General features: G+C 40.0%; 1 protein-coding gene across 3 annotated transcripts in view; it reads left to right on the plus strand.

The window, feature by feature from the left end:
* Positions 1-18,246, plus strand: part of PLD5 (phospholipase D family member 5) — a 411,506-nt gene that overhangs the window by 159,680 nt on the left and 233,580 nt on the right. For all 3 annotated transcript variants that reach the window (XM_047841563.1, XM_047841564.1, XM_047841565.1), the window contains exon 2: positions 8,880-9,016. In XM_047841563.1, coding sequence (XP_047697519.1) covers positions 8,880-9,016 — 137 coding nt within the window. The remainder of the gene's footprint in view (positions 1-8,879; positions 9,017-18,246) is intronic.

An 18,246-nucleotide genomic window follows, 5' to 3' on the forward strand; every position in this document is an offset into this window, starting at 1 on the left:
TCATTCATTGGTGGTGCTTTTTATTTGCCAAGCACCATTATAGTATTATTATCACAAGACGTCTGTTTATCATCTTTAATAATTTTGTATAAGATGGGGAGTAGTTTCCTGTATTCAGTTGATGCAAACTTGAATTTTTATTCTCTGTCCTGCTGTTTTGGAAAAGATGCCCTTTGTTCTGCATGTTATCCCCTTTGTTAGGCTAATTTTGAGCTTATAGTATTTAATTTTTTGCATGTTTTCTTTTACAAATAAATGTGCTTCTGTGATGGGAATCAATGGAAAAGCATGTGAGTAGGAAATAAATAACCAGGGTTGTAAGACACAAAAATCATCATTTTGATTTTGTAGCCCTTGCCATTTTCCCCCTTTATTCACTTATCACTCATTCAACACATATTTATTGAACATGTCTGCCAGGTATTATGGATCTAGGCAGGGTCCTTGAATTCAAGGAGCTCAGCTTAGTGAAAGAGACCAAAAGGTAGAAAATTAACAAATGCATGGTCGAACAATAAATTTGCATGTCTTTAAAAGGGAAAGAATAATCTAGGTTGCTGCAGAAATAACTTACCGTTATTGTTCTGGTAAAAATACTGAGAATTTCCTAAAACAGCAACACCTTTAAGTGCTATTGGGAGAACTCTAGCAAGGCTTGAAAAAATAAACAGATTGTATAGCTGATGATTCATCTTTTAATTAAAGGCAAAGTGAGGTAATAGAGATCTTTTGCAGTTTTTACAAGTAATCTGGGGAAGAAAATTGAGATGTTTTTCTCCCTTTTAGAGGTTATGGCCATTGCTGACCCCTGCACTCTTTTTTTTTTTTTTTTTGCACAGGGTAAACATTAAATCCCTGCTAAATGAATGTAGTGTCTTGGTTTCTAGATAGTGCATTATTAAACAGCAGGACAAAACATTTTTTTAAGTCTTTGTCTGACTTTTATATCCGGGTAATGCTGATATCATAGAATGAATTGGGAGGTTTTTTTCCCCCTCATTTTTTTTTCTTGTGTGTGTGTTAATATTATTACTTATTTCTCAGATGGCATCATTTATTAATGATGCCTGATAAGCCGTGGCTTTTCTCTGTGGGAAGGTTTTTCACTAAAAATTTATTTTCTTTAATTGATGCAAAGGTATATTCAGGTTACCTATTTCTTCTTGAGTGAACTTTAGTAATTTTTATCTTGCAAAAACTTGTCCATTTTATCTACACTGAATTTCTTGGCATGAATTTATTCATAATATTCCCTTATTAGCCTTTTGTTTTCAGTATTATCTGTAGTGATGACTGTCTCTCATAGAGATATTTGCAGTTTGTGTCTTTTCTTTTTTCTTATATGTATAGCTAGAGTGTACCAACTTTATTGATCTTTTCAAAAAACCAGACTTTGGTTTCATTGATTTTTTTTTATTGCTTTTCTGTTTTCTTTTTCATCGAGTTCTGCTTCATTCCTCTGCCTATTTTGAGTTTAACTTAGTCTTTTTTTCTTTCTATATTAAGGTAGGACTTTAGATCATTTAAGACCTTATTTATTTTCTAAATATACATTTAGTGCTACATATTTCCCTGAAACATTTATTTTGCTGCATCTCATGCATTTTCATTTATTGTATTTTTATTTTCATTTGGTTTAAAATTCTTCCTTGTCTATTTATTCTGTCCATTAATAAGAGAAGGGTTTTGATGTCACTGAATAGCTGGGGATTTATTTATTTCTCCTTACAATTCTATTAGCCTTTGCTTTATACATTTTGAAGCTCTTTTCTTAGGTGCATAAAGGTTTATTATTGTTATCTTTTTGGTGAATTTATCCCTTTATCATTCTGAAGTGACTTTGACTATTACATCTTCAACAAATTGGAATAATTTTTGGCAATTATATTTTTCAAGTATTTTTGTACCTTCCTCTTTTTTGGAAACTCCATGAACATGTATATTAGGCTTCTTGACTTGTCTCATACACTGGCCAAGTTTTTGTTTTTTTCTCTGTGTTTTCATAGAGTTCATTAAACTGTTTTTATGTTGTGTCTAATCTGCTTCTAACCCATTCAGTGTATTTCCCATCCCCAGAAAATTTGATGTGTGCTTTTTGTTATATTTTCTTTATCTCTTTTTTAAAATACTTATTTTCTTGAACATATGAAATATAGTAATCCTATTTGTTTTAATATCTGTGTCTGCTAATTTAATCACCTGTGTCCTTTCTGAGTTGATTTATTTGACTGAATTTTCTCCTCATTTGTGGGTGTGGTTTTCTGTTTCTTTGCATGTATGGTCATTTTTTACTGGATGCTAGGCATTGTAATTTTGATTTTGCTGTTTGGTGGATATTAAGATATATTTAAAAATATTCTCAAGGTTTTCTCTTAGATATAGTTCCTAGTGAACAGTTGGGTTTTTAAGGATTGTTTTTATGCTTTTTTAGGTGGGAGATCAGCCTTGAGTCTAGGGCTAATTTTTCCCATTTCCATTTTTAAGATATAATATCCTCCTAATTACTTGATGCCCCATGTATTATGAGATTTTTCCATTCTGGATAGTGAGAACACCAACCCTTCCTGGCCCTGTGTATTTCGTTAGGGATTATTTCATCTACTTCGTTCAGGTGGTTCTTTCCCAGGCCTTAGGTAAATTCCTTATATACAAATACTTATAGCAATACTTAACTTTGGACTCAGGGAGACTTTCTAAAGATCTCCACAGTTCTCTCCCTATAAAGATCTCCTGTCTCTACTACTCTGTTCTGTCAAATGTAGCTAACTTGAACTTTCTAAAATCCCAACTTTGTCTTAGTGTGGAGAGATTGGTAGACTACTACAGGGAAACTCATTCAGTTTGGGTCTGGTACTCAGCAAGTACTCTGAGCTGGTGATATACTCTTAGGAGTTATCAGTGTATATATAGCCAGTGAAGACTTGAGAGTAAATTAGACTCTCTCAGGGAGGGGATACAGAACAAGAAGAGAAAAGTTCTAAAACAGAACCCCAAGGTACATCAAAGTGTATGTGGAAAGTGAAGTGATAATTCTGATTTTCAAAGCAAATCCCTTAATCAATCTATAGTCTAGATTTTCTGCTGTGGTTCTAGAATGTGACCATTATTCAGGAGATTGATAAGTCATCAGCTAAGATTACTATGATTCTTCTAGGTCACCTTCTTTTTTCTGAGAACATGTCTCTGAGACTCAAGACAGGAACACATTTAGAATCATAGGAAAGTTCTAAAGGCCCAAGGATGCCCTGTCTCCACAGCTTGGAGTCAAATGTTCAACATTCATTTCTACATTAATGGGCCATGTGGGGATTGGTTAACTAAAAACCAATAATAAAAATAATAAAATAATCATAGCTAAAATTAAGTAGAAAATTAAGTCAAGCAAAGAAAACCAGAAAAGGAAAAAGATCTAGAGACTTCAGATTTAGACACCTAAATTAAATCCCTGCACTGTCTCCAATTGGTTGGGTCACATTGGACAATTCAATAACCCGATGTCTTTGAGTCATAATTTCAATCTTTCACATGGAGAATATTTTTTTTTTGTTTCTGTATATTAAGAGAGAGAGAGAGAGAGAGAGAGAGAGAGAGAGAGAACAAACACATATGCACATGAGCAGGGGAGGGGCAGAAGGAGAGAGAGAATCTCAAGCAGGCTCCATGATCAGGGCAGAGCCCAGTGTGGTGCTCCATCGCAAGAACTACGAGATCATGACCTGAGTCAAAATCAAGAATCAGCCGCTTAACTGACTGAGCCACTTAGGTGCCCCTTGCAAGGAGAATAATTTAACTTGCAGCTCTGTGGGTACTAAAAGCTGCACACATAAAAATAGCTATTTTTAAGACTTCACTATGATTTTGTTTAAAAAAAAAACTGTCATGGTAAATAAATGAAAGATAATATGAACAATTTTAATTTATGGTTAATTTTTGCAAATTCACATTTTGCCTTTAGGTACATGGGTGCAAATTCTTTTTAAGAATTTATCCAATGGTATAAAACCCCAAGTTTGGATATATAGTACTTCTAAGTTTCAGATTTAATACTCTTTCCCATTTCGAGGTCATACATCTCTTTTTCTGTATTAAAATGTATTTGATAAGGATATGATAATTAAATATTTTCAGTGTTAGCATAATTAGATATATTTCTTGACCAAGCAGGCAATTCTTTTCAAAACTGTTTTCAGTAAAAACTCCAGTGAAAAGTACAGATTGATGTTAGATAATAGCATTTCAAGTTTTGTTTTCTTTTAATTGGTTGAGCTCAATAGTGAAGTTTAGATTGTAATCATCCTAATGGGTTCTCCTTAAAACTTTGCATTCTTTGGTTCTATTCAATAAAAACAAAAAAGTGTGTTTCAAATTGATTCCTGAATGATCTGAAATAGTCTGTTAAGGATTTGAAATTGAATAAATGTCTTGGTAACCTGAAATTTGGTCTCATTTGTGAGGCTCTAGTGCTGTCACTGGAACAGAATCTTGCACTTTTCATGAGGTTGAAAAGAAAAGAGACTAAAGAAAGTAGTGTTCTGAAGTTATATTGTGATAGTACATTCTTTCAAGGAGACATTTATTTTTTTTTAATTTTTTTCATCGTTTATTTATTTTTTCGACAGAGAGAGACAGAGCATGAACGGGGGAGGGGCAGAGAGAGAGGGAGACACAGAATCGGAAACAGGCTCCAGGCTCCGAGCCATCAGCCCAGAGCCTGACGCGGGGCTCAAACTCACAGACCGTGTGAGATCGTGACCTGGCTGAAGTTGGACGCTCAACCGACTGCGCCACCCAGGCGCCCCTCAAGGAGACATTTAAACATGAATATCAGAGTCTGAATTTCTCGTCTTTGACAAATTTAAATGAAAATAGCCAGGTCAATTGTTCATATTAATAGAATATGATAATACAAAATTAAATGAATAGAAGTTAATAGAAATCTATGAAGGTTATTACATCAAAGTGCTTCCAATAGCACACAAATCAACTAGAGCTCTTTAAAAAAAATTTTTTTTACATTTATTTATTTTTGAGAGACAGACAGAGAGCACAAGTCGGGGAGGGGCAGAGAGAGGATTGAGACACAAAATCTGAAGTAGGCTCCAGGCTCTGAGCTATCTACACAGAGCCTGATGTGGGGCTCGAACTCACAAACTGTGAGATCATGACCTGAGCCGAAGTTGGACACTTAACTGATTGAGCCACCCAAGCGCCCCAATTAGAGCTCTTATTGACTATTTTATCATAAAATTTAGAATAAAGGGAAATAAATAAATATTGTTGTGGGTGGATCATTTCATATTAAAGTCACTAGCTTTATTCATTGAGTACCCACTAATATACCTGACATGGTATATTTATGCTGTTCTCTTCAAGATTCTTTTTGAGATAATGTTTAATTATATTGCCTAGGGGAGCCTGGGTGGCTCAGTCGGTTAAGCTTCTGACTTCTGCTCAGGTCATGATCTCACAGTTCATGAGTTCGAGCACCGCATCAGGCTCTATGCGGACAGCTCAGAGCCTGGAGCCTGCTCGGGATTCTGTGTCTCCCTCTCTATCTGCCCTTTCCCCACTCATGCTCTATCTCTGTCTCTCAAAAATAAGTAAACATTAAAAAAAATTTTTTTTAAATTATATTGTCCTAGGTTAGAGTCTCTTCTAGACTAATGTGTTATCACTGCATTGCTTTAAACCCCTCTAAAAGCTTTTTGTTTGTTGTTTATAATCTGTAGGGAAATAGGATAAAATGACAAAAATTTCAAATAATTTTTTGTGTTGTAAAATGAGTGGCTTAAAAAAAAAGTTTCTATTGGGAACGCAAATTGGTACAGCCACTCTGGAAAACAGTATGGAAGTTCCTCAAAAAATTATAAGTAGAACTACCCTATGACCCAGCAATCGCACTACTAGGTATTTATCCAAGGGATATGGGTATGCTGTTTCGAAAGGGCACTGTGCCCCCCAATGTTTGTAGCAGCATTATCAACAATAGCCAAAGTATGGCAAGAGCCCAAATGTCCATCGATGGGTGAATGGATAAAAAGATGTGGTATATATGCAATGGAGTATTACTTGGCAATTAAAAAGAATGAAATCTTGCCATTTGCAACTACGTGGATGGAACTAAAGGGTATTACGCTAAGTGAAATTAGAGAAAGACAAATATCATATGACTTCATTCATATGAGGACTTTAAGACACAGAACGGATGAACACAAGGGAAGGGAAGCAAAAATAATATAAAAACAGGGAGGGGGACAAAACATAAGAGACTCTTAAATATGGAGAACAAACAGAGGGTTATTGGAGGGGTAGTGGGAGGGGGGAATGGGCTAAATGGGTAAGAGGCATTAAGGAATTTACTCCTGAAATCATTGTTGCACTATATGCTAACTAACTTGGATGTAAATTAAAAAATTAAATTAAATTAAAAAAGAAGACTACCTGGGGTGGGGGGGGGGATAAAGACACGTCTCTGACTTCAAGAATCTTATAGACTAGTGAAAGACATATAAACCCATAATGAAATAAATGCTAATTATGCAAAAAAAACCCACAAAGAACAAACTGAGGGTTGATGGGGGTGCAGGGAAGTGGGAAATGGGTGATAGGCATTAAGGAGGGCACTTGCTGGGATAAGCACTGGTTGTTGTATGTAAGCAATGAATCATGGGAATCTACTCCCAAAGCCAAGAGCACACTGTATACACTGTATGTAGCTAACTTGACAATAAATTACATTAAAAAAAAAAAAGAAGAAGAAAGGAAAAAGAAAAAAAAAAACATTTCTTGGAGTAAAGGGGACAATGACCTATTCATGCAATGAGTGTTATGCAGCAGTTTAAAACCATACTTTAAAAGAATATTTACCGATGTTCAAGCATGATCAAGTGCAAAAAGCAGAATGCAAAACTATATGTAGAAAATACCAGTATTTTCAGATTGGTAGATTGGTATATATAGTACACAGGAAAGAAGAAGACCAAAATGATAATGGCGATTTTGTCTGAGTGGGACTGGGTGTGATTTATTTATTTTTTATATGATATTTTGAAAATAATTAATAGTTAACAGCAAACATTTTCTGGTTATACAACCAATAAATATCATTAAAATAAATAAAATTGCGGTGTCTGTGTTGGTTGAGGAGCCCGACATTGGGCTCAGTCTCACCACTGTGAGATCATGACCTGAGCCGAAATCAAGAGTCAGACGCTTGACCAACTGAGCCACCCAGGTGCCCCTGCAGACTTTTATATAGTCAGTAAATGCAGCCCAGCTATTTGCATCCAACCCAAGCAGAGAGTGGAAAAGGATAGGTTGCCAGATTCACATCATCAAAATATGGAACCAAACTAATCGGTTCTGCATCTTCAGATGTATGCCCTTGTAACTTTCATTTCATCCACTCACTTTGTTTATGTGGTAATTATTTCTTGGGCACCTTCCATTTGCTGAGCCCTGTGCTGGTTGCTTGGGATGGAAATAAAACATATCCCTGTCTTAAAGATATCAGGGGAACCGAGAGGAAAAGAACAATGGTTGTGTCTCCCTTGGGGTTTCCCTCACTTTCCTCCCTCAGCAGGGACTAAGAGAAGCACACAGTGACAGGCAGGAAGGGATTTGGAACAAGCTTCTCTTGGAAGGGGAGACCTTAGGGAAAGCAGAACACAAAGACTCCTTAAGGAAACAACCATGTGAGCTGATAGCACCTGGTCACAGGAGCACCTGCATCCTTAACAACACCTTTCTCTAGAATCTGTAGTTAGAGGCTGTCCCTGGACACTCTGGACCCTGAGCTTGGGGGGAGGTGTCTTGGTTCTTTGGAGACCGTGTGGCCCTAGGGATAAATGTCAGGGAGATGGAAGGAGAGGCAAAGCCAGCTGGTTTCAACAGAGCTCTGAAGTTGTATGTGCGCATGTTTGTACACATATATGTATCTCATCACTAACCAAGTTACTCCTGGCTGTCTGGCCAGTGATCACTCTTTCCCCTCCTGTACATAATCCCTAAAAGCTTCGGGAACACTTAAAAATTGTTCTTTCTCTTCCCCGTCCAGTTTTATCTAATAAATAGAACCCAGGCAAAATTGTTTGTTCTGGTGGCCATGGCTGCTGCCCAGTGACCGCAGCCCTGTCTTCTGCCACCTATGGCCATGAACCCCTGGAGACAGGGATGTCTCGGAATACAACACTTGGACCAAAGATAAGGACCTGAGTGGCTGGACCTTCAGCTTCTGTTTCTAAGTGAAAATTGTATCACGAGTGTGAATGTTGGTTATGATTGCGTTCAGTATTTTGAAATGAACTATGTCAGTTAAATGACCCAAAGGCTGGCATCTGATAAATCTCATTTCTGATCAAGCTGCAGAACTCATCCTGGGCTGCCAGGGACATCTGTCCTGAAGTCATCATAATAAAGGTCTTAGAGCAAGAGGAGGTTGGGAAAGCAAGGGGATACAGGGTTTGAGGGCACTTTGCACAGAGTTTGGAAGGTGCTGGTAGTAACAGGAGACGGGGAGTAATTATCGAACCACCCTGTGTTTCATTTTTAATTTGCGCTAATGGGCCTTGTAGTGCTCTCTGTAGAAGATCTTATAGAAGGTCTCTGGATCTCCTGGACTGCTTTTGATCAGAAAGGGGAAGAGAGAACTTGTTCAGAAGTCTCGATACAGCACTTGAATTCTTTAGCTGTTCTAAGATACTTAGTGGGGCTTGAAGGCTGTGTTCGGGAATGAACATCAAGATTTCACTTGGAGGGCAGCCCTCCGCTGGCAGTGATGGAAGTAATTGTTTCCCAAAGGATTTTGAAAAGCCATCAGTTCCCGACTTTTCTAAGTGAAAGCTGCTTCTCACTTTTCTTTATCTTCTTTTTCTTGACAGTCCCAGCAGAAATGCATTGTGATCTTCGCCCTGGTATGCTGCTTTGCCATTCTTGTCGCGTTGATATTTTCTGCCGTGGACATCATGGGAGAGGATGAGGATGGTCTTTCAGAAAAAAATTGTCAAAATAAATGTCGGTAAGAGGTAACAAACAAAACTTCTCTTTTAGGGGGTGGGCAGGAAAGCCAAAGAGAACCCTAGACAGTGGAGAGAAAATTAGAAACACATTTGATCATCCGTCATCCCCTTGGGCTGAAGCTGAGGCAGGAGTCTGTCCAGCCGATGCTCTTACTTTTTAGACCAAGGGAATGCACATGAGCCATGATTTCATTCAATTACAGTTCTATACAGTTTGGACATACTCTGTAGGGAGGGATGGTTGACAAGGTGAAATTTTGTACAGTCTGCATTTCTGGAGACCCCTCTCTATGAGGTTTTGGTTTGTTTCGTGATAAGCCTGGAAAAAATGAGTGCCCCAAATGGACAAAGGGCACCATGCTAGCTGTCACATCAAATGGAAGGTAAAAAAGCACCCATCTCAGGAAAAATTCCAGCTTAAACTTTGGGATTAAATAAATCAGGGTGTCCTATAAGAAGACAGACGTCTCCTCAATCTGTCTCTATATATGTACTATGTCTCTTCAGTTACCTTAAATAACATTTCTTTGGGGTCATCCCTGACCGGCGGAGCCTTCAGAGCACGGTTTTTATCCCCATAAATCTCATCCAACTGTTCGTAAGCTGCTACTTTTTAAATTTTAGGTCATGGAGAGGGTGTAGGAAAGTGTCAAGGTTGGTGGGGAGATAGATAAGGAGTCTATTTTTATTACACGTTACTGCAGAGCTGAAGTTAGGGCACACAACTACAATAGTTAGTATAAACTAGAGGTTATAAATGAATTTTAATTGTAATTTTTCCCTGTGGCAAGCATTAGTCTAAGTGCCCCTCTTTTCTGGCTTAAGATCAACAGCAACTTGGTAATGTGTACATGAGTTTTTATCTTGGATATTTTTCCTGGAGGGTTGAATGTAAGACACAAAAAGTGTCTGGATAAGACAATTGAAGTTTTTTTTTTTTTTTTTAACCCATGGTACATTACAGTCTAGTTACCAGACAGCAATATTCTATACAGAACAAAGGATACAAAAGAGAAATGAGCATACATTTTAGATTTATTCTAACTTGTTGAGAAGGGGCTCCTAAATATATTTACTTCCCAGACTTGATTTGGGAGAAAAATTGTGTTGGGATTATAATTGAAGTGATAGAATGACAGTAGATTGTCACCGTCTTCCTCCTGAATACTCCTGCATCGGTACCTTCTGAGAACCCCATTATGCGACAGATAGAAACGTCCGTGGATGAGGGGCCAGTGACTCATCTTAGTCCGTGGATTGACTCTGACCCCTCTCACCTCACTTGGTGATAAAGTGTGCTGGGTACTTCACATGGCCAACCCCAGCACCCCAGAAAGCAACTTTATAAAGGTCAAACTATACCAACTTCTGTGAGACCAAATATGCAGGATCTTTTAACACATGTTACCAGGTATTTGTGATTTTCAACAAAAAAATGAGGGAGCCTTACAACTATTCCTCTTTTCACTTGTGAGAAGCTATACTTTGATCCAGTTTTTACTTTAAACTCCGACAGCTGGAATTTGGGTCTGCTGACTGCTTCCATTTAAGTCAATAATTAAATCCTAATGACTCAACGCTGCTTCACCCTCAATATGGAACATGTTCTTCCAATTACCCACCATTCCCGGCTGCCTTTCCCCTTGGTAGTGGAATCACTGGCTGGTTACCGGGTTCCACCTCCCGGAGCCAGGTTTTCTAGAACATGCAGTCCCTCCAATCTCCCTCTCTTCTGCAGCCTTGGCCCCTGTTTGTGTTTCTCCTGCATCCTTAGCCATTCAGTAGGTGCTTCTGGTATGTCCCAGTCTCCAGACAACCCATGGCCCCACCATCCGTTCTCGGTAGTTCTCATTTTAACATGATGGAACTTTCTCACATAATCTGCTCCCTCCTTATCCAGAGGTAACATCACCTGCTAATTCTGGCATTTTCCACCTTCTCTCGTCCATGCCTAACAACCTCCCAGCCATCAGTTCCATCTCTCGCCATTGTACTTCATAACTAAAATTAACTTCCCAAGACCCTAGCCTGCTGTTTTTACCACCTCAAGTCAATAAATCTAATGTCCATTTCACATTATACTTCCAAGTAAGCCTAATGCAGTGAACAGCCATAGACTTTGAAATCAGAAAGATCTGGATTCAGATCTACATTATAGCACTTACTAACTCTGTAAATTTGGACAAGAAATTAGTTTCATTATTTCATTCAATACCCATGTTTAATTATTTCATTCAATACCCATGGCAGGAGTGAAGGAGGAGCTGCAATGCAGTTAATAATGAGACAGTTGTGGCTTTGTTGGTACAGAGAGGAGTTGGGGCGTAGCCTGGCACGGTAAAAAAAAGGGACCCTAGGCCTTGGCCTCCACTCCCTCCTGGTGAGTTATGAAGGATATTTTAGAATTGTTTCTCTTAAAAGTGGTAGATTAAAAGAAATCTGTCTCATGAAGCTTTATTGGTAAATTGCATACCCCATAAGAAAGCAGCAGGAAACTCATAACAAGCAATATGTAAATACTCCCCTCTCCTTCCCTTCCACGGTGGTAAAACCCCCTTCTCTCTTCACACCAACTTCCTGTTCCTCCCATATCCTCACTTCTCCTGAATCTGCTTTATTCTAAGTGTAGTGTTTGGTTCTGGGGAAGGAAATGAAGACAACTGCAGGAGAATAGAGACTTTATTCAGGGCTGGCTATGGCAAAGCAGTCAGCCACCATCACTCGTGTTTTGGCAGAGACTCAAAGGCAGGTAGAGGATCTGGTGAGCTTTCTAGTGGAAAACGGGAAGCCTTTAGGTGTGCCCTGCTAGGGCCCTGGTAGGGGTTGTTGGCCTAGGGGAAGCTGGAGGCTGGCCAGCTTCTAGAATCAAGACATCTGCTTGGTCCTGAGTTGGAAGTAGGGACAAAAATTAGGGAAGCTGGTAGTTATTAATCAAGTCCCAGCCATTTGGAGCACAAGGTTAGAGGAGTTATTGTTTGGTGTCTTGGATTGTTACTAGAAACAGCCTGACTTCCTATGAGCCTGCCTTACTGCCGGCTGGCTTCCTGGGCTGGTTATTGTAGGCGAGAGGTTGGTGTCTTGGTCAGGCTGCTGCAGCTTGTGGGGTGGAGTCTGGTTTTTATATACATGGTCTTGCCATTGTTCTTTTGCATATTTAATCTCCCAGTTCTTAGAATCTCTTTCTATACCAGCCCCATTTGTTTTAATTTTCTTCTTCTCCATCTGCCAGACCATGGCTGGTGTGTCCATGATGCTTGATGCAGGATCCTAACGTCTTCACCTGCCTCCTTGGATCTCTTGCTTCAGCCACCCTGCCAGTCCTTTCTGCTGGTTGACTCCTGATTCCACCCATCCTTGTCCTCAGAGAACAAGCTCCAGTCCTATTACAGCCTGTTGAGGAGAGGGAGTTGGACTGTGCTTTAGTCCCAGGTTTCCCCAGACAGGGTTGCCCCTGGCGAGAGAGGAGGGATAGTTTGGAGATGTACCGTGGTGCTGATGCAGACCTGGCGGGGGACACCGCCTCCTGCAGAAAGCTCCCAGTAGTATGCCAATCTCAACTTAGTGCCTCTGCACAAAAGTGTGTCTCTTCGTCTCCCGACCTCCTTCTCATCTTGGCACCGAGCTCCCTAGACTCTAGCTCGGGGGGGGGCACTAAACAGGATCACATGATGCTTACCTTCCAGGTACCATTTACCTCCCTGGCCTCCAGTTTCCTCTTTATGTTTTCTCCTTCTGGTGTCACTATTGTGAAGAGTGCTTGCTGCCTGCTCATTTCAACCTTTGCTGAGATCTTGCTGCCTTGTAATTAAACTCCCCATGTGTTTGTAGCTCTCCTTGGTCCTGAAAGTTGGAAGACTACATGGCAGTCTAGCCCACCAGTGCCTTCCCTTCCTGCTGTTGTGATGGCCTCTCCCCAAGATCTCACCCACTGCAGCCTTTCCTACACACTGCTGACCCTTGAATAATCCAGGTTCGAACTGCACAGGTCCACTAATAACGCAGATTGTTTTTGATCAATACAGTCCTGTAAATGTACTTCTTTCCCTGATGATTTTCTTAAGAACATTTTCTTCTCTCTAGCTTACCTTATTGGAAGGATACAGTATGTATTACTTAATCGGACTGTTGATTTTATCAGTGAGGCCTCTGCTCAACAGTAGGCTCTGAGTAGTTATGTTTGGGGGAGGCCAGAAGTTACACGTGGAGTTTTGACTGCACAGAGTTTGGCACCTGTAACCCCTGCGTTGTTCAAGGGGCATCTGTGTGTTGCTTTGATTCATCTTATCTCTACTAACTAGCCAAGTAGCCAAGATGCCTTTCTATCCTCTGATAGATTACTACTCGAAATCGTACTGCCCACTCAATGTTTCCCTAACTTTTATGTCTTTCTGAAAAAATTTATCTCCCTATAAAAAATATCCTGTTTATATTTTTTCTGACATCTCATTTTATTTTCTCCTTTTTGTTACCTTGCTGCTAAAATATTGTACTAATAGTAGGTTAGTGATGCTCCCGACTGGCATAATTTTCCACATGCATCTGAAATAGCAGCTGCTCTTATCTTCCCAAGTGTCTTTTAAAAGGCCTTAATTGTGCCAGGAGACAAGATCTTTGACATCAGTAAATGACTTTGACCTATTTCTTTGCCTCTTTGTACCAAATTTCAGTGTATTTTCCATCATTTTCCTTTGTGTTTAATTGCTGATTCAGTCTCTATAAATATCGACCTCTGTGTCACTTGACTACTACAGATGGTGAAGGGCAGATTTTCTGGTTTCTTCTGGAAAACTGCATCTCAGTGGGTTCAGGGGCATCACTGCATAGTTAAGAATGGCTTCACCTGCCAGTTGAGACTGTATACATCCTGTGGCTTGGCTCTTTTATGATTTGCTGGTGCCTCTAATTATAATTTTATACCATTCTTGCAAGAGATAAGTGCGCTGTGCAGGTTCCCACACAACACATCCCCAGGGACCAGTAGGAACACTGGAACTTACATCCAGGTGCTGTTCACCTGCAGAACACCTACTCACATGTGCACTGGCCACCCTTTCAGGTAAGAGGCCTCCATTTTGTATTTTTCAGCTGTGTCTCTCTCACCTCTCATCCATTGCTGTGGGTCATTACTTCCCCACTCGGTAGAGACACCATTACACATTTACTAGAAGGACTTTTCTTAATTACATCTCCCTGATAAATGCACAGAGAAACAGTCCACATCCTCCTCCTTCTCCACCCCAGGCCCAATTCCTATAATAACTTGGCAGCTAATTTCTGTAAACTATCATTAACTGCATAAACATAAAATTGGGGTGGGTTATCATTGTCTTCTAATCATGTTGATTGACACTTGCTCCTGGATCTCCTCACGCTTGTCCCTCATCCTTCTGAATCAGCCACATGTCTGTGTGGCTACTGTCCCGGTGGGGCTTACTCTTGCCTCCAAATCTGCATATCCATTTGAGCTTTTGCCTACTTGGCCTGAAGCATGAGGGATTAGACCAACAAAATCTAATCTATGATTCCTACTGTTCCTGAACCTGGGGATTTTCTTTAATCCTAGTGAAAGGACTTGAGTCTGCACAGAATGGGGCCCATGAAATATCGAAGCCTGGGTAACCAATGTGTAAATTACCAGAATGGTTCACCATTAAAGAGTGGCTTAGACCACCACAGGAAGTATAGCAAAAGCCAGACTCACTTGGTAATATACGAGCCCTCTACATGTGCATTTTTCACATCTGCTTTCTAAATTTTTCAATTTTCTCTATTGAAAACCTGACTTCTCTGTTTTATATTTTCTTATACTTTGTTTTACGACTTTGTTCCTCTAATCCACTATTTTCTTACTTAAAATAATAAACAATATCTCTACACATATCTATATTAATAACCCAGTTGCAGCTCTAGTGTAGGACATCCATAATTTAGTCCATCAATATATAACATTTCTAGAAAACAGTATTGAGAAACTTTTGTGCATTGACAATCACTTCCTTGTGTCTTGTCCTTTCTCTTTTGAGTATCATGACCTTACAGCTATCTTTACAGACTCAAACATGCTCCAGTGGACTTTAATCATTGTTTTCCCTTTAATTCCCAAACTGTCATTACTTGGCCAGTGGAAGCTATATTTTCTCCTTCTTGACACTATTCCAGATATCTCTGAGAGCAGCTTTGCTTTCTGGCCCCATTTTGAATTGTCTTGCTCTGGGATATGGTATTATCTATTCTCCAATGAGCTCTGGCTCCTTTTTTGTGAAGAATTCTTTTAAAAACCAGAATCTAGGGATGCCTGGGTGGCTCAGTCGGTTGAGTGTCCAACTTCAGCTCAGGTCATGATCCCACGGCTTGTGAGTTCAAGCCCCACATCAGGCTCTGTGCTGACAGATCAGAGCCTGGAGCCTGCTTCAGATTCTGTCTCCATCTCTCTCTGCCCCTCCCTCGCAGTCCCACACACTGTCTGTCTCTCTCCCTCCCACCACCCCCGCTTTCTCTCAAATATAAATAAACATTAAAAAAAATTTTTAAAAACAGAATCTAAGTTCTAGGGTGTCATTAGATTGTCCCACAAGTGTGTTGGTGGTAGATAAAATGATACCAGAGGAAAGGTGCTTTAAATTACTTTTGTGACTGAGCAATGTCCCTCACTCCTTCTTTCCCTTCCTTTTATAGACATCAGAACAGGGACTGTGGGGCCAAGTTATCTGGGTTTCAGTATGGCTGTACCACTTAGGAGATTTGCAATCTTGAGCAAGTTTCTTGATTTTACTGTACCACTTGTTTTTATCAGTGTAATAAAGATAATCATTTTGTCTCACTTGAAAGACTTCTGGAAGGATGAAATATATTAATGCAAGTGCCTTTCATACAGTAGCATTTGTCATACAATAAATGCTCAGAAAATTGGCTGTTAACTCCTTTTATGAAGGAACACGAGTTCATGCCAATGTTCATAGCCTCTTTAAAGTTTCTTTGTACTTTGCTCCAAAGTAAGGAAGAGCTTATAATCCATTTTCCATTCTTTTCTTAAACTACAAGTTTTTCCATTTATGTACATTAACTTTGAATCATCCTGCTTTATATTGACAAACCCAACTATGTTTTTAAATTAGAGTTTCTCCCTAAATTTCTCCCAAATTTAGAAGATTCCATTTGGTTTTTGGCTTCAGTGTTTGGTATCCGAGCACTTTTCTGACTGTCTAAAGAGGAAGAAAAACTTTAATCTACATCTGCATCTGAAGGGAACATCAAAGAACTTAAAAGCCTAGAGCACCTGGTCCTACAAATAGATTTCCAATGTACCAACCCAACAAAAATGATGAAAGATAGAATAAAAGCAGAAACTCGCTCTAAAGCTTTTGTTTTACATCCTTCCCCAGTTTCTCCATTTGAGCACACAACGAACCTAGTTCCTGTAAAATTTTCTTGATGTGTTCTTCCTTTTATAGGCCAGTATCCATTTCTTACCAAATCATGCAGGTTCTGAGGAAGGAGAGGAGATGGTACTGTGTGTAGCACACTCTCTTAAACTGAAGTGAGCATGTCACCCATTTCTGGTCGGCCCCATCTTGCCTCCTTCCAGTTTTGGAGCCTCTGGCCTTCTCCTGAGTCTCTGATCAGAGATTATTGCATTGACAAGATGGCGTCCACCTAGTAGAACTCCTGCAGCTCTCCTACAACTCAGACTCTGAGTGTCTTTAGCTCGTCCTTCCCGCCTCCCATTTTTCCTTGGGAAGAGGTTTTCTTTTGTCCTCTCCAAGTGAACCTCTCTGTCTGTGCATGTAATCCTGTGGAAATAGATGAACACCAATGAGAAAAGCAAAGTCTGTTCAGAGCTTGCCGTAGAAAGAGAGTCAGCCACTGCTGCTTGCATTTAGAGACTCAGTCAGGCAGAGGAGTGGGAGAGCTTCGTAGCAGGGATGGGAAGGTTTCCGATGTGCCCTGATAGGAGGCTGTCTGCAAGAGCTAACTCGAAGCAGGACATCCTATGTGATTGAGTAGGGCAGCATATTTGGGTCTCCCTGGTTGGTCTCAAGTTGGAAGTGAAAGATTAGGGAAGCTGTCCTGTTGTTAATCAAGTCCTGGCCATTTTGGTTACAGAGTTATTGTTTGGTGTCCTGGGTTGTTACTGAACATAGCAGCCTGCCTTCCTGCAGGTCTGACTTCTAGCAGACTGGATTACCAGGATCCTTGCTGTAGGTGAGAAGTTGGTGTCTTTGTCAGGCTGCTTCAGGTTATGGGGAAGAGTGTAGTTTTTAGATATATGGTCTGACCACTTCCCATTTGTATATTGAGTCTCTCATACTCTACACTGCCCATTTCCACATCCAGGCAGTGCATGATATGGGTTATTCAAATCTCCTTTCTCTTTTCCCAATCTCCACTTTGGCAGTTTCGACCCCATTCCTGTGATTTCACCTCCACCTCTCACCAAGTGATGCCCAGATCCCTAGCTCAGGCCATGATTTCTTTCTTTTCTTACCTTTTCTCTCTGTGCACCAGCTGGCCCAGCTCTTTCCTATGCATTGTTAATGGAGAGTACCTGGAACCCTGCTTGGTCTTAGTTAGGCTCTCACTACATGTTGCTTTCTTTCTGTGTTGAGCCTCTGCGCATCATCTGGGCATCCACGTTCTCCTGGGGACCAGGGCAGAGGTACCCCACCTGCTTTGATTTCTCACTCCTTGGCCCACTGTCTAAACCTAGGAAACCGTTTCATTTCTGTAATGGCAGCTTGGGCCTTCTGTTGATGTTCTCAGCACTTCTGTCTCTCGATTGTCTCCTCCACTAGGTCAGAACTCCCTGGGAACCCAAGATCTCATCAGTTTTTCTCTTTTGCATCTTCTTCAGTGGCTCACACATTAGGACTGAGCAGTTCCTCTTTTCTAATGGGCAGTGATTTTGTGTAAACACAAGTATAAATTATAGGAGTGTACCGCTCATTGAGATAGTATGTATTATCTAGATTAATTTATTACTCTCCATGGTGGAATTTGCTTTGGGGGAATAACTAAGCATTATGACAGGAAGCATGGAAGTTTATAGATTGTATACTTAAAGGCCATCACATGGAAATGAGTTAGAAGAAATCTGGGGAATTGCTAAAATTAAATAGAATAATCTGACACATAATTTTTTTTTTCTAACTAGCATCAAATAAACAACTTTTAATAATTGGGAATGGAGGGGGGCCTCTGGGTAGCTCAGTCAGTTAAGTGTCAACTTTTG

This window comes from Prionailurus viverrinus, chromosome F1, assembly GCF_022837055.1.
Source record: "Prionailurus viverrinus isolate Anna chromosome F1, UM_Priviv_1.0, whole genome shotgun sequence".
Taxonomy (NCBI): domain Eukaryota; kingdom Metazoa; phylum Chordata; class Mammalia; order Carnivora; family Felidae; genus Prionailurus; species Prionailurus viverrinus.